Here is a 17,406-nt window from a genome sequence, read left to right as displayed (position 1 = left end):
CACTTGACTTCTCTCTTTCAGAAGGCAGGGGGAATAATATTACCCTTAACATAAATTATGTCAGTAACAAGTCGAAGAAATGTGCACTTTATTCAAAAAGTAAAGTTTTGTGAAATTCTCTTTATGTTTTTTTTTTTATATGGTTGTACGCATATGACATCATACACTGTAGTAGTCTTCTCATCCAGCAGTGACTACCCAGATACTTTAAAAATTCATAACTTTTGAACGGATTGTCTGATTTTCCCCAAACTTTCACAGATGTGTTGTACTAATATTGCTGCATTCACTCAATCCACATGTATATGAAGGTGGACTTGTCCTTTAAGTGACGACAATCTGCCATGCGCACGACGTGTTAAGGTATCGTGTAATCGCAAGTCTTGATGTTTAATTACAGTAAAATACAGAAACAAGAACAAGGACTACAACCGCTTTTTCGCGGACTTGATGCTTGCAAACTGCTGCGTAATTTCTCCCGCATCACATCTGGCAGCTCCGGCGGGGAGGTCGCACACTGTCCGGCAAACACTATAGCAGCTGATTTCTCGCAAGCTGTCGGCTGCTGGATCCGAAAAGCGTCCAGTTTGCTTGCAAGGACGTTGGGTTGAAGATCATTATCTTTGAAGTCGTACCCCACAATGATCACATTTGTCTTACCTGACAAAGAAGATCGTTATAGAGAATGATATAAGGAACATCCGTATACATGATTTTATCAGTCACGGTGCTACACATGACTATATACATACTCTGTCACCGTGTGTACCATGCACAATCATTATTAGAGGGAATATTTTCGGCGCCCCTTATTCCATTCCCGTCCAGGTCTTACTATACTATCTGAGATGAGGAGATCTGACGTTGATCTGTAACTTTTCTGGCAGGGGGCTCGCAAGAATTTTCTTGTCGGGATGGCAAGTATATCCGCTCATTTTGATCTTGTCATGGCATCACATTTCCAATGCATATACTTCTCTCGTATAATTGATTGTATATGCAAGCTGAACGTGAGTCTGTGCCTTTTAGAAAAAAGTAAAGGTAAATAATTTTGATTGTCGTGGGATACTCGACGACAAAACAATATATTCCCAACGACCACATTGCATTGACAAATTTCATGTGAATCATGAAAAAAATGTGATGTAGATGCCGCGATCGACCGAGTACAGAAACGAGCCCTACGCATAATACTTGACAATCAATATGAAACATATAATCAGGCACTGGACATTGCTGTGATTTCACCCCGTTGTATCTTCGTCGTGAAGAACTGTGTAGGAAATTTGCAAAGCAGTTGTTTGATAATTTTCGGGACTGGTTACCAGCGAATCGAGGCTCCAGACGCCAGCTTAGAAATAGCCAAAACCTGACTGAAGTTAAATGTCGAACCGAACGTTATAAGAAAAGTGCAATCCAATATATTGCAAGCCTACTCAATGAACATATGTAATGAATGTGTGTAAAACAGCGTATGAGGGTGGTTAATTACATTGTAGTTACATTGAATTAAGAATAGTATTTTGTTTAAGGTTTGGTACAAGGAAATGATATGTATTGTTTGAAGTACATGTCCATGTGTATGTGTACAGTCTGTATGTACTGTTAATGTTTTAAGTAATATATGTGTACTATATACTGTTAATGAGGTAAAACTTTCAAGCTATTTAACTACTGTGCAAATCTTAACCATAACCACTTTATATTTCCCACTCGCTAACAATTGTTATTCAACCCTCGTACTTGATTTTCTAATTGCGTTGTTACTGTTTTCAGATTTATGCCGTACTTGTTATTTCAGTTTCATTCAATTGTTTTCTTGAAGTTATATACAACGAGATATAATCTATTTTGGTGTAGCATTATTCTTTCTTAACTTTTTTCCTTCTATTTCAGTAGTGCGATTGCATGTCCAGTATTAAGTTTCAATTGCTTTACTTATTCTTTGAATTTGCTCTTGGATTTCTGTGATTTGTTTATGATTTTAAACCTATGTAAATGAGTATTTATGCAATCCGTACCAGTTAATACATTTTTTTTTCTCACAACTTATGACATTTGAAATTCCGAATCAGTTTTCCCACCCATTCCACATTTTAAGATATTTTTGATTACTCTTTACAAACTATATGTTTTATTCATTGAATTATTGTCCTTTGATTTCGATGCGTTTTTACTGTTCTTAGATTTATTTCATATTTGTCATTCAAATCTCACTCAATTGTTTTTCCTGAAGTTATATTCAGTATAAAGTGATATAATCTGTTTTGGTGTAGCATTTCTCTTGATTTTTTTTCTTTTTTTATTTCGATATTGCGATTGCATGCTTAGTATTAATTTTCAATTGTTTTATTCATTCTTTGAATCTGCTCTTGAATCTCTGTCATTAGTTTATGGTTTTAACCCTATGTAAACGGGTATTTATGCAATCCGTTCCAGTTAATACTATGTTATTGTTTTTTCTCACAACTCATGACATGGAAATTCTGAATCAGCTTTCGCACCCATTCCATATTTCAAAATATTTCTTAGAAACTGTTTGCAAATTGTACCTGTTTTATCCATTGAATTATTATCCTTTGATTTCGATGCAATTAATATATGCCTTATCTTTAGTTTTCCTTGACATATCACTTGCCACGAATTCTAGTTTTCTTAAGTTGTCATAGATCCGTCTAAGCATTTTGTACAAGTCTCCAGTTTCTTTTTCATTCGTTCACTACGTATTTTATTTTTATTTTATTTCCAAACACTCCACTTTTATATTTAAACATATTTTGATTTATTCATTGTTATATTTGATTGCATTTAAGACCTTTCCATTATCCGTTGTTTTTTTTTTCTCTCATTTCACTGTATGTGTTCCACCTGCATGTTTGTATAAACGTTGGTGTTATTTTGTACGTGTCCATTTTAAATTGTATGTTGTATTCATTGTATGTGAACCCCATGGAAGAACAGCGTTGCCATGTTGGCAACGCTGAATATGGAAATAAATACCACACGGAAATAAATACCATACCATACCAATGTTTTAAGTAATATTTTTCAAAGTTGTTTATACAGTATATGCAGTCTCTTATTAACATTGATTTTTGAGGAAGTCCTGATGTGGAAATTATGTGGCAATTGTTAATCATGTTATATGTATCGCAGATCCATATAGGTCCTTTATTGTTTATTCTTTATATGAATGACTTTCGCAGTTCGTCCTCTCTGCTCTATTTTCTACTTTTTGCCGATGACACCAGCATTTTTTATTCAAATCGAAACCCTCATGTTTTACTGAACACCATTAATACTGAATTAAAATCAGTATCTAAGTGGATTCAGGCTAATAAATTGTCACTGAATTTGACCAAGACAAAATTTATGGTTTTTAGCAATATAATCAATATTTTACCGGGTAAGTTGGTTGTAAACGACGTGGAATTGAACCAGGTGGAATATATAAAATTCCTTGGTCTTTATATTGATCGTAAGTTGACATGGAAAGTTCATGTTGATTAATTGCGTAAATTACCATAAAAAAAATGTAGGTGTTATGTATAAGTTAAAACAGTATTTTCCTAAACATGTTCTGCATTCATTGTATTCTACTCTATTTTTGCCTTATATAGGTTATGGAATCCTGGCATGGGGAAACTGCTGTACAACAAGACTTAATTCTTTATTATTGATACAGAAAAGAGCTATACGGATAATCAACTTCGCCACATTTTTGGAACACACTAATGTCTTATTCTTTTCCAGTAGAACACTTAAGATCCAGGATTTATATCATTTCAATATCGGGTCATTTATGTATCAATTAAACTCAGGTGGTCTCCCTGATGTGTTTTCTTCGATGTTTGTCAAAAATACTGAAGTTCATTCTTACCCTACTAGACAAAAAGATTCTTTTCATCTTTCCCCTGTACGGACCGTATCTGCTTTAAAAACAATAACCACTACAGGACCTAAATTTTGGAATGAGTTGGATAGAGAAATAATCCAATCTCAGTCTTTTTATTCATTTACGCATAAACTTAAACTAGTTTTTCTGAATTCATATCTATAGCTATTCTTCAATCCTCCTCGACATTCTCTGTTCATACTTCACATTACTGACATTATTGATTATGTAACATGTGCCTCGCTCGTGATTTCTGTATTATGTCCTGGACTTCCTTTGTACACATTTGGTATCTCTGCTATTGTACACTGCATCTGACTTGTACCTCGCTCGGGTGATCACGCAACTCTCAAGAAGTCTTGTGCCGCGGACATTGTTTTCTTTGTTTTTTATTTTTATTTTTACTTTTTGGAGTTTATATTTCTCCAATTCACAAATTGTCATTCCTTTAATTACATACACCAAGTAAGAAATAATCTCACATCCGCATCTGGGAATCTACACCCTACAAGCAATGCTTCTATGTAGATTCCTCATATTTCACATGTTTTGTTGTCTTATAAGCTGTACTTGACAATTCATCCAGGCTTTTGTATTGTGATGTTTATGTTTTATGTATTTGTTGATATGTGGAATATGGAACAATAAAAAAAAAACACAAAAAAGATAGCTCTGCATATTTTGGACTTTTGTAATGAGTTTATCAATTTATTTGATTTTGAAATGAGTAGAAGAATATACAGTGCAGCAATATCAGAGTTATACTTCTTATTCTATTCGCAATTAAGATTTTAATGTGTTATATATAACATTTTTATGACTAGTGTATTTTTGATATATTTTAAATGAGTTTTTTATTCAAATATCTCATAATGAAATTTGTTATTTATTACATTCTTGAGCTAATGTTTTCTCTGTGAAGTTGTGAAAATATTTTAAGGCAAAATCTACGGAGATTAGTCTCAATATTTTTTGGTCCTCTTTTGTGTTCGTCTTTTTCGCCTTGTTTCCAATGCAAAAATTATTTCAGTAATTCCCTGCAGATTACATTATAAATATTTTAGATTGGTGATTGGCTATATTGTATGAGGAGTATTTCATGATGCTTAATGTTGCAATATTAGCATTTTTTAACTTGGTTCATTATTATGTTGTCAGATCAGGATTGCTGTGTTTATTCTGTTTTTATTTCGTGACACACTCATACCATTTAAGATTACAGGTATGATAAAATTGTGCAGTATGAATTCATTAGATTTTATATTTGAAACAGAGTATTTGAACAGAATAATCCATGTTTATATGTTGTGTTTTAATTGATGCAATTATGTTATTCTTATGTCATTTTACTATGTATACACAATTATCGCAATCCAGCTACTCAGCTGCGAAGATGATTGAATAAACCATGAATTGAATTGAATTGAATTGAAAAAAAAAAAGGTTTTCCGTTTGAAGTGTTCCCTTTTGCGATATAACTTATATATGTCTTTGTAATTTCAATTAACTGTTTGTCACTAGTGCAAAAGATATCATGCATAATAATGTAAATAGGCCTACTCACACGAATACATATTTTGTTTGCAAAATAATTTTTTTTTAATGCCAGATTTTCACTATCTTGTCATTATTTGCATTTTCTTCTTTCTACAACTTGTACAAATTCTGTTGCACACATCTACAAAACAACGTCAGCATAATTATGCTCTCAATTTCATTTGAATTCATTAAAAACAAGTCGCTATTGCGAATAAGTCTCGATTACAACAGATCAACAAATCGTTCGACAATCTTGCTGAGTCTGTCATCAATTATTCAAACATTGCCTGAGAGTAAAATAAATATTTATAGGTTATTTAGTTTTTACATCTTAAGCTCGTCATAACACATACATATATCATTACTCATATAGTTTAGTTTAAAAAGCAAGATTTCGTAGTTTCTATTCTTCATAAAATATTGCATCCAAAATGTGAAAAAGGTAATTAGAGCAATCATAATGGTCAGTATTCTAATATGAATTTAAATATATATATATATATATATATATATATATATATATATATAAATGCAGGAAATAAATCACGTTTTCACTATTGAGACACTTTGAACAAAATAATCAAATCAGCACGAGTGTGTTCAATCATTTCAAAAAACCCTTTTTTAGTATATAGGGCCTACCAACAGAGAATGAAAAAGGCGTAAAAGCCATGTTTGGTAAATGTTAAAAGAAGGATTAATGGTATAATAAATCGTGACTCGTTTGACTAGACGATGTGTCGTCACTCGTGTTTGGTTCTAGAAATTCCTGCTGAAGCAGGCTTAAAAATAGTCTTTAAAAAAAAACTTTCATCGTGGAATTGAAACTTTCTGGATATGAGGTCGTTTATTGTTTCCTAGTATCATTTGCGTCTGATGTCTGACTATAGACTAGTAAGAGCTGGACTGCTATTACACCACATACTGACATACAATTCGCTATGGAGAGAGAAACTTTTTTTCAGCGTAGATTTAGAATGGTGAAAAAACACACCAAAATATTTTTGCAACCTGTCGACAGACTCTAACATATACATACCCAGCTTTCGACAAGCTCTCAGGAGTAAATTATCATAGAGAGCATCAGAGACATCAGTGATAGACAGGCGCCTGTTTGTGATGGAGTGACACAGAATGAATACGTCTGTGTCATCAAACTCGAACTGATCCATGTCTCTCACGTTATAAGGTATCTCTCTGAAGTTGACACTCTTTACATCATCCATGCTTCGTAATAATGCTATGAGGCCTGCCACACGTTCTGAGCCGCCTGTAGTACCAACGGTGACTGTCACTCTCCTCCGGTTCTTCTTCTTCTGGACAGAAGTACAGAATCGAAACACAAATAAAAGGGAAATGTGATTCATTATATTTGGTGCATTTCATCGTGTGAACTTTCAAAGCTCTTGTTTTGCGCCACGAAATAAGCAGTCTATGAGTCTCTTTGTTTCTTTCCATCAGAAAGCTGCTGCGTCTGCTTGACAGCAGTACAGTTATAATTGGAATACAGGCAAAAAAACAAACTGCGAACTGGATACAATTCGATGAACTTGACTGCGTGAACTTTCACAGCTCTTGTTCTGCGCAGTTAAATCATGTAAGTGCCTAGAAGTGAAAATTAGTATTTTACACTCGTATAGAATCGATATAGGGCGTGGCACATGTTTGGAGGAGAATGTAACAATTAACATGAATATTGTGGGGGTTTTCTTTAGTCAAGTCGCAACTGAGGCAAAATGTGTGAGTATAAGTAGCACGTGGTGAAACAAACAGTATTTCACACCCCAACATATCGTTTTGATTGACATACTTGCTGGCTACTTGGCAATGTCTACACTGTTCAATTGCAATACACGTATAGTTGCATATATCAATCCACTCTTTCCATTATTACAGTATTTTATCTTTAGCATGATGAAAATCATCCTCTAAGCCTATACAAATTTTAATCTTATGTGTTGGAAAGAGTTTATCATTTCGTATTCCGGATTTGATAAACTCATGAGCCCTTAACTTCCATGTCAGCCTTCATGGCCTTTGCGTAATAAACAAAGTAGCAACAATCATATAATTTGATGCACACTTTTTAAATCTAGTTTAAGAATGCTTGTGGATGTGCTCTTCCGTTAATATATTAGTTTTCAAATGGAGTGTTATTGATTTTTAAAAAATGCCAGTTTCATGCATGCATGCACGTACTAATATACGTATGCGTATGTAGGTATGTATACGTATACTCCTGGTGATTTTATCCCGCTACCGCAAACAAGCTGTGATCATGGACCTACGTACATACTACGTATGATAGCTATAAGTTGAGCAACAAGATACAATAGATGTAATACCTTGGTTAGAGCAGTTGTTTCAGTGTTCCTAGCTATGTCTGATGAGCTAGTATCACTTGCCATGTCGTTAGTTTTCACACCGGGCGATGACATTTGATTGTTGATTCAACTTCAACGGCGCCACTGTTTGAACATACAATGAGGTAGACATTGTGATATAAAAATAACAATAACATATGACTGAATGTGCAATGGCAAAATAAAGTGAGCAAAATAACATAGAGACTGACTAATGCTATATCTATAGTCTGACACAAATTAATTCATATCTTTCCTGTAGTCTATATGGGACATTACAGTGACATATTCATGGAACTGCAAGCTTTCAAGGGGATCGTACCCGGTGCCCCAGTATATGTGCAGACACGTCCTCCCTCTTCAGTGGATATAGAAATACTAGCAGAACACAAGGGTAAAGGCAGAACACAAGGGTAAAGTCCGAACATAGGGATATAGATTTTAAAATTGTTTGTTCAGTCAAGTGCCGTCTTGGGTGGCGAGGGAGAAGAGTTCCTGGTGTCAGGACCACGAAAAAGCACAACATATATACTGAGAATATCCCTTATGTTTATTTTTTCCATCTACGCAGCATAATGAAAGAGATCTTGACTCGACTCCCACAGCAGACAGGGAGGATGGTATTTCCTTTTACATAATTGTGTCAGTAACAATAAGTGGTAACCCAAGTATGTATGATGCCAATCACGCAGGGAGGTGCCCATAGTGTACCTGTAAATTTTGTGTCCGTCATGGCTAATACTATAAGACACTGAATAATCGGTGCTTATTACGTCCATTAAAGGCAATTTGTCAATCGGTTGCAACGAGGTAGGGTTGCAAAAATATTTACTTTTCATTAAACAGTGATTTTTTATTCACTTTGCATTAATTTTCTTTACATCTATTTTGTTTATATCATGCTTTGTTAAAGTCTTCTCATCCCACAGTGTATTAATCCAAAACTTGAACAAATCAAAACTTTTTGTACGGTTTGTTCATACCTCTTGGATACTTTCACTGATGTTTCGTATAAATATTTCTGTATTCCCTGAATATCCATGTGTGCTGTTGGAAAACTCCCTTTCCAAAATACCCTATATATTACGACGTATATACAGGCAAGCATGACAAAATCACGCAGAAAACTCTACCAAAACGAGTTAGAAAAATGTGATACGTATTTAGGTGGGTGGGAGTGCATGTGTTTGGCCAATTTTGTATTATAAAGTGGGAATTTCAGAGGTTCCCATTGCCAAAGATTGGCAATTTGGTTACATAAAGACCCGCGAGAGATCACAGATAATGACATCGTTCTGATTTTTAAATCTCCCTCATAATTGTCGCTACACACAGGAAATATTAATTAACATAATGATCATGAACTTAATTTGGTGCATTTCGGCGCATTTGGAACACTAACCTGCATGGATCCAGTGCAATATATTGTAGTATCACTATCTATGTCACATGCTCATTGTCCAGTGTGAGCGCAATGTTTCATTCATTGTTGTTGTTGTTGTTGAATATGTCTGCTGTGAACAAGATGTTAACACTTTGAGAAAATGTGGCGACTGCGTCGATGCCGTAGACATGTACTAGGGACTGTGCCAACTGTTGTATCGTATATCGTCTCAATGCTAGTTTACGAGCGGTGCGACGTGACACACACAGGGCACATTGTGCACGTACGCAATGTAAATCACATAGTCAAATCACATAGTCAGTCTGATGATCACCTGTCACTTGTGCAACGTGTACTTGGACTTCACCCCTGACATAGGAACGAATGGAGCCCTCACTACCAATACACAGCGGTGTGTCTGAACAAGGAGGTACCACACTCCTCGTACTATAGATCTGTTTCGAATTGCCGTATATTATACACATACCTACGTTTTCTCCGACTGTGCTATATGGTGCAATTGTACTCTATCGATTGCCGCGTTGCACGATGCAGGTGCTTTCACATGATTTTCAGCTTACACGATAATGGAGGGAGTCACTCTGGTAGCATTTTATCATCAGCTGAGAGGTGGTCATTATTGTCTCAGAGTATGATACTATGTAGTTATACACGTCTAAGAGCAACATTTGAAGCTCAAAACTGCACGTATTTCAGCCTTAAGAGGGCTCTCGAATATTATCTGTAACGCTTATGTTGGTGCATGTGTGTATCTATATAATTCACTGTATACATACATATCCACACGCACACACAAATTATATATATATATATATATATATATATATATATATATATACATATATAATAATTAGAAGAAAGAGTCTCAAGTACGCCATGGATCCAACGATTACACAAAAATTTTATTACAAAATTTTCGGTCTGCCTCAGACCTTCGTCAGTGCAAAGACAATGATGGACAATGATAAACATGAATCATAACAACAATGCTATGCGCGTCATGCGCGTAGTGTGTTGCCCTGGAGCTGCGTTGTCAAGGAGAGCGCTGATACGTATATGGGTATGGTAGAAAGTGAAATCTCAATGAATACTGAACTCGGACTCAACAAAAGTTTCAAGTGCTTGTTTGAATCATACTATGCTATATATACTCTTTATAAAAATACATAGCTTTACGTCCTTGTAATAATAGACTTTAGCGATTCTATTTTTTTTCGTAGATAAACTTCGAAGAAAAGACGCATATAAAGCATTGATTACAAATGGAGAAGAAATTAAAAGGAATGAGCTAATGATACAACTAGTTATTAGAGCATCTGTTTACTGTAAAAATAAAAATTGTATACATACATATATTATACGGATAATCAAGACATCATATCAAAAAAATAGTGTTCAGTACAAATATAATGAAATCTCAACATTAACTCAATTAAAATCTCAATGAAGACTAAACTCAAACTCAACAGTTCCGAGCGTATGTGTATATTATATGCATGCCAATGTATGCTATATATACTATATATAAATACATTACTTTATGTATACATCCATGTAATATTTGACTTTTGTGACTCCAAAAAAGCATGTAAAGACGCCTATCAAGCATCAATCAAGCATCAATTACAAATGGAGAAAAACATGAAAAAATAAGCTCATAATAATCATAACCAAATATCGAAGCATCTGTTTACTGTAATGGTGAGAATATGATAAATTTGCGGATAATCAAGACATCATATTTAACATAAAAGGTAAGTGGTCAATGCGAAAGTAATAAAATCTTAACATTACCTTTTGTAAATAATGAAAAATATGCATATTCTTAGAGATTCATTTCTTCACTTCTTGTAGAAAGAGAAACTGCTTAACCATCCAAGGTCCTTGTTGAGTCCTGTTTCAAAAGACCTGGTTTGGATGATGAATTTCATTTCAGCTAATTTTCTGGCTTCTCTGTCTTTGAAATTAGTGCCGATGATACAGAATTGCAGATCCCGAATTGAGTGGTTGCCTGAGTTGAAATGTTCGGCAACTGGTAGTGATGACTTGTGCTGAATTGAATTTCTGTGATTGTTGAAACGAAGTCTGAACTTAGTACCTGTTTCCCCGATATACTTCGCATTAGGGCATTTTGAGCATGAGATGCAGTAAACCACATTTGATTTGATTTGATTTTGATTTTTGATTTTATTGGTTCCTGCATTATATCATTGCTCATGCAGATACATAAACATATATCATATACATTAATGGTACCATACATATAAATGGATATACATGAACACTAATTGCTGACAAAATGAGTTTTTTCATTACCTTCAGAATATACAGCAATACATTTCTTCATTGCCTGTACATAAATGTCCAACAGAACAGTGATGCAATGAATAACGCAGAAGGGCTACAGCTTAAGCATTGCTTGATTTGCATGCAGCCCTCGTACATAATACATAACATATAGGAAAATAGGGAAGGGATGACTTGCATAGAGATAGGGATAGGAGAAAGGAGAGAGGAGAGGTCTGTCTGCTTTCACTATTACACAAAGTTAGAACACCTGGATCTCCGAAGAGCAAAGCATGGCAAAGTATTTTCTCACCGAGGTACAGGTGAACAGTTACAGGTCATGGTCGGTTACATAACATTACGCAATAAATTCAGAACAACGATAATTCCACGAGGGAATTTCATATACAATACAATTGCATTGACATTATAAGATCACTGATATCCAGAGAGCAGCATTGTCTTTACAGCTTTCTTGAAAGAATACATAGACTTTAAAGTTCGAATTTCTGAAGGAAGAGAGTTCCAAATATCAGGTCCAGTGTGTCTGATAGATTTCAGAGCCATCACTGTTTTAGGATTTTGTAGATGAAATTTATCAGATTGCCTTGTGGGATAAGAATGTATATCCTTGTTTAAATGAAATAATGAGAAAAAAGAAGATGGCAACTGACCGTTATACAAACGAAACATAAAAAGTGAATTTTGCAAAAAATTAATATCATTTACCTTTAGTGTTTTTAATTCTACGAACAAAGGATCTGAATGGTCCCGATAACCTGAATTGGTGCATATACGTATAGCTTTCTTTTGCAGAAGCAATATACTGTCAATGTGACTTTTCGCAGTTGCCCAAACAATGTTACAATATGAGATGTTCGATAATATCAAGGAATTATAAAGCATAAATAAAATATTCTTTGGGACATAATACTTAAGCTTACAGAGTATACCAACGTTACGAGACACTTTATCTGAGATATATTGCACATGAGCATTCCATTTCAAATTTTCATTGATATATATTCCAAGGAATTTGACACTTTCTTTTTGTTCCAATAATATACCATCCACCATAATATTCAAATGGTGTATTTCATTTTTATGCTTCTTATTGTGAAAATGAATAAAATTTGTCTTTTTTAAGTTGAGTGACAATCTATTGCTCTTAAACTTTGGGGTGTCACATGTGGCGTGAGGGGTAGAGACAGAGAAGCCAGGAGTTAGATCTACTTTTTCAGAGGTGAGCATATGGGCACAGATTTGGCAACGGCTTTTGCCACATGGGCGGTTAGCTTTCTGTTTTTGTTTCTTTGAGATTGAGCTCTTTACCAATAATTCTCGTAGGTTTTTCGGTTGTTTTTGAGCGTTGATGGGGTGATTCGAGAACGTGGCAGGGAGAGATTTGTCAAGAGATAGGTATTTCCACTCCTTGTTGATTTCGTTAATCAACGCTTTTGTGGAGGGATGATACGTGGTTACAAGAGGTAGCCTGTCAGATGGTTTAGCAGTTTCGCTTTTACTCTTGAGTAACTCTTCACGCTTTTTTGATTTAGCTCTTTCTAGACTGCGGTTTATCATGTGGATAGGATATCCTCTTTGTAAGAAGAAGCCTCCTAGTGTGATCGCTTGTTTGTCAAATTCCTCGTCATCTGAGATGATTCTCCGGTATCTCAGAAACTGACTGTACACGACCGCTTCTTTGCAGTGTTTTGGATGGAAGCTTTCATGGCGAAGATAGGTGTGTTTGTCAGTGGGCTTGTGATACACACTTGTCGAAATCTTGTTTCCGTCAGATATTTTGAGTTTAACATCAAGGAAGGCAATCTCTGACTTTGACTTTGACATAGTGAATTGGATGCTTCGGTTGACTTTTCCGAAGTCTTCGACAAACTTCATAAGCGACTCGTCTGAGTCTGTCCAAATTATGAAAATATCGTCGATGTATCTCAGATAGAGTAGAGGCTTCTTCTCACATTTGGATAGGAAACTTTGTTCTAGCTCACACATGAATATGTTTGCATACGAAGGGGCCATTTTCGTGCCCATTGCAGTGCCATTGGTTTGGAGATAGAATTTGTCGTCAAACGTGAAGAAATTGTGCTTGAGAATGAACTCTGTTAACCTAGCAAGATCAGTTACAAGAGATGCTTCTACGTCTTGCTTAGTAAGAAAATCTGACATGGCCTTGATTCCGTCTTCATGACCTATGTTAGTGTACAGAGAAGTGACATCCATCGTGACTAGAGTAAATGACTCGGGGAGTTTATCCTTAATGGACTCTATCTTGTTGAGAAAGTCAGTGGTGTCTTTGATGAAGCTGGGAATCGAGGGCAAGTATTTTTGTAGAGTTCTATCTACGTAAGCTGACATCATTTCTGTTAGAGAACCACAGTTTGATATTATGGGTCGGCCTGGTGGGATGATGTTATGTGATTTAGCTACGTCGATTACCTGGTCACTGGAGATCTCGCCTTCTGGTTGTTCGAGGTGTGAGGCTACTTTCGCTTGTAGTTTGTGGATCTTTGGTAGAAGGTAGAGACGACTGGTTCTGGGATCGGTGGGGAGAAGGTTCCTGCTTTCAGTTTTCGGGATCGCCGATAGTGATGACAGGACTTCCTCTGCCTCTTTGGTGAATTGCTGAGAGGGATCCGACGACAGGGGTGTGTAGAATCTTCCATCAGAGAGTTGCCGTTGTGCTTCCGCGATGTAGTTGTCTTTATCTTGAACAGTAACTGCTCCCCCTTTATCTGCTGGTTTGATAACTATGTCGTCGTTGTTTTGGAGGGATTTGATGGCTCGTCGCTCACTTGCGCTCAAGTTGTCGGCTGTACATTTTTCGTCAATAGAGCGAAGGAATGTGTCAAGGTGCTGATTAACACTGTTGATGAAGGTGTCGATATACTGGTTTCGATTGCCAGGCGGTGTCCACTCTCTGCCTCCATTGCGTTGGGATTTAGGATTAGCAGGCACTGCGTTCTCCGCTTTATGTGCATCATGTGAACTATCCCCATCGAAGTACTCACGGAGTCTCACCCGACGTTCGAAGTTCCGGACATGTTGACAGAGTTGGAGTTTATCAAGTTTCGTGGTGGGGCAGAAGGACAAACCGCGGTTTAGAATTTTCTCTTCAGCATCAGTGAGTGAATAATGGGATAGATTCACCACCACGTTATGAGCTTCTGGCGTACTCTCCTCCGTTGAGTCTGCGGACTTTTGCCTTCTGGTGTTGAGGATGGGTGAAGTGGAAATCAGATGATCGAGCTTTTGATTTTTCACTTTCATTCTATCACTCAATGTCTGCTTGTATCTTTTGTCCAGATACTTGAATGTCGATTCCACGCTTTCCTGGGTGTAGTTCCGTTGTTTTAGTGTTTCCCGCAGTGCATGTATGGCCGCATCGATATCTGTAGTGAGCTTCTTTTGCTTGGCGTAGGCGCTTCGAAGAGCGTCGTTTCTCAACAGTTCAGAAGCCCGGCGGCATATTTGGCGAGATTGTCGTGAGTTAGTAATCAATGCTTTATATGCGTCTTTTCTTCGAAGTTTATCTACGAAAAAAAATAGAATCGCTAAAGTCTATTATTACAAGGACGTAAAGCTATGTATTTTTATAAAGAGTATATATAGCATAGTATGATTCAAACAAGCACTTGAAACTTTTGTTGAGTCCGAGTTCAGTATTCATTGAGATTTCACTTTCTACCATACCCATATACGTATCAGCGCTCTCCTTGACAACGCAGCTCCAGGGCAACACACTACGCGCATGACGCGCATAGCAAACAGCGTGTTTCTACAGAATCCCAAATTCCGGGTCTATCGGATTGTATCCGATAGAGGGGGCTGTAGAAACACACCAGTAACGGTTTCTTTCCGATGCAGATTCCGATACCGATTCCGCTCAACTTAACCGTCTAATGAGGTAGTTCTTTCCGGGGCAGTTTCCAGTGTCAGCGCTGTAGAAACACGCCAGGTTCAATAATCCGATACTGACCCGGAAGACAATCACCAGTTTGACAAACATGTGTACGGTAATGTGGCCATGACTTTTATGTGCATGCATGTTGCAGCTATTTTATCTAACGTTGAATGATCCACTTTTACAGTATAGTTGGGTGTCTCCAAAACGTCCGAGTATCAGGTTCTAACGTTACTAGTCACAATTTGCCTCAGATTTGACAAACTTATAAAGAAAATACTCTGAATTTTAATATAAAGAAAAGACACACGAACAGGGGCAGGGGTGTTATTTTAACACAGTTGCGCTGTAATTTTAAAACCAAGGCAACTAACAGAACACTAGATCTAGCGTTAGTATTAATAGTAACCGTTCTCATATAGTTAGGCCTAATGTAATACTTTTTAACGTTAGATTCGAGCTACTAACGTTAGAACCTATAGTTCTACGAGTACGACTAACTTGTTACATTCTAATTGACAATACTTATACTAACTAGCGCTAACAATACGTGTGAGATGCACATAGAATCTAGTCGGGGTCTATCAAAAGTAGATATTCTCTAACATTAGGCCTAATACTTTTTAGTTCGGAAAAGACAAACTTAAAGTCTAGCATTAGCAAACTAGTGTTAGGGTTTGTTTTACGAAACGTTTTTGTCGTTATTCTAAAGGTTCGTTACTAGGGTCTAGTTTGTTAATCCGACAAAGAATCAAATAGAAATATGGATCTTGGTAGGGCCTATAAAAATACGACGTTTCGTTAGTCCGAAAATGAAAGGAAATTCAAACATTCATTTACTGAGTATCGAAACATTAATTGAAGCACATTTTGTCAATCCAAAAGTGGAAAAAGTGAGTCCACCTGGGGTGTAACGTTAGAATATGTCTAGACCTAGTTAACGTTAGATTTTAGAGGCAATGTGCCTACTGTACCTATTAAACAAACTTTACCGTACGTTAGAATTAACGCTAAACGTTAACCGTTAAGTGTTTTGTTAGGCATCCTAACAACAGCTGCTTCTGTTCTAAAATCTAACGTTGACTTGGAATATAACTAACAGTTCTTTAATGTTCCATAAACCCGAGTTTCTACCCGAATTAAATCCTACCTGCCCGAAGAAAGAGGTCTAACACAGTTAACACAAACAGTCAACGTTAGCCCTCACGTTTATAGGCCTTTGTTCTAACGTTACTTACAAATCCAATGACACACAGTCGATCCTTTTAGTTGTAACGTTTAGGCCGTTTGTGTTTAAGACTCTTGACAGTTTATAGACTGAGAACGTTTTAACTTGTTAAGTTAGAGTGGTTCTCTAGCTAGCTAGGGCCTAATTTAAAGGGGCCCTGAAATTCAAATGCATGTTGATTTGTGTTGATTTAAAATACCCTCAAGTTCTCAATACCACTTTTGTGGTGAAACGGATATCTAACACGATTAACGTTAGAAACATTCTATTTTACTTTTAACGACTTTTTCTTTTTATTGTCCAGATTAACGTTAGACTCTACTTGGGAACGCCCACCAAAAAAAAAAAAAAAAAGAAAGAAAAAAAAAAAAGAAACCACCTTCCAAACTAACACGTAACAAGTTCTAACGTTAGATCTACTTTAAGACATTTCTAATCAATATTATTCCTCATCTGTCAGTCATTGGTAAAGACAGTATGTAATGCAGTAGTAAAGACTAAAGTACGTCTATTGAAATATTTAACAAAACTAAAAAAAAAAACACCTTCCAAACTAAGTGTTAGTTCTAGATTGACTTTAAGACATTTCTAATCAATATATTGCCTAATCAAAATAGAGCCTATAATATGGAATGTTTCTTAGAACCACCCTTATATTCCCAAAAGTGATGTTTTCAAATAAAATTGGATTTCAGGGCCCCTTTAAGAACGTTAGTAAAAGTAGGCCTATAGTAACGTTAGAATCTAACGTTAGGCCTAATGACAAGTAGA

At 36.1% G+C, this 17,406-nt stretch overlaps 1 protein-coding gene across 2 annotated transcripts; it reads right to left on the bottom strand.

The window, feature by feature from the left end:
• Positions 1 to 394: 394 nt before the first annotated feature.
• Positions 395 to 7,883, bottom strand: LOC140243035 (uncharacterized). Of its 2 annotated transcripts, none has more exons than XM_072322778.1 (3): positions 7,780 to 7,883; positions 6,474 to 6,750; positions 395 to 660 (listed from the first exon to the last, which is right to left on the bottom strand). In XM_072322778.1, exons 1-3 carry the CDS (start codon positions 7,870 to 7,872, stop codon positions 395 to 397), a joined length of 636 nt encoding a protein of 211 aa, XP_072178879.1. In that variant the 5' UTR covers positions 7,873 to 7,883. The 2 variants fall into 2 exon arrangements, with proteins under 2 accessions (XP_072178879.1, XP_072178885.1); XM_072322784.1 differs by having other exon boundaries at positions 6,474 to 6,747; positions 7,780 to 7,872.
• Positions 7,884 to 17,406: the final 9,523 nt, after the last annotated feature.

This window comes from Diadema setosum, chromosome 2, assembly GCF_964275005.1.
Source record: "Diadema setosum chromosome 2, eeDiaSeto1, whole genome shotgun sequence".
NCBI classification, from domain to species: Eukaryota; Metazoa; Echinodermata; class Echinoidea; order Diadematoida; family Diadematidae; genus Diadema; species Diadema setosum.
This window is presented reverse-complemented; position numbering and strand designations above follow the sequence as displayed.

Bases quoted from the DNA above. Each gene is read 5' to 3' on its own strand.
- LOC140243035 (XM_072322778.1), bottom strand. From the start codon at position 7,872: ATGTCATCGCCCGGTGTGAAAACTAACGACATGGCAAGTGATACTAGC. The intron at 6,751-7,779 runs GTATTACATCTA...ACTTCTGTCCAG, and splicing joins AAACAACTGCTCTAACCAAG to AAGAAGAAGAACCGGAGGAG. The intron at 661-6,473 runs GTATGTATATGT...CTTCTTTGTCAG, and splicing joins GAGAGCTTGTCGAAAGCTGG to GTAAGACAAATGTGATCATT.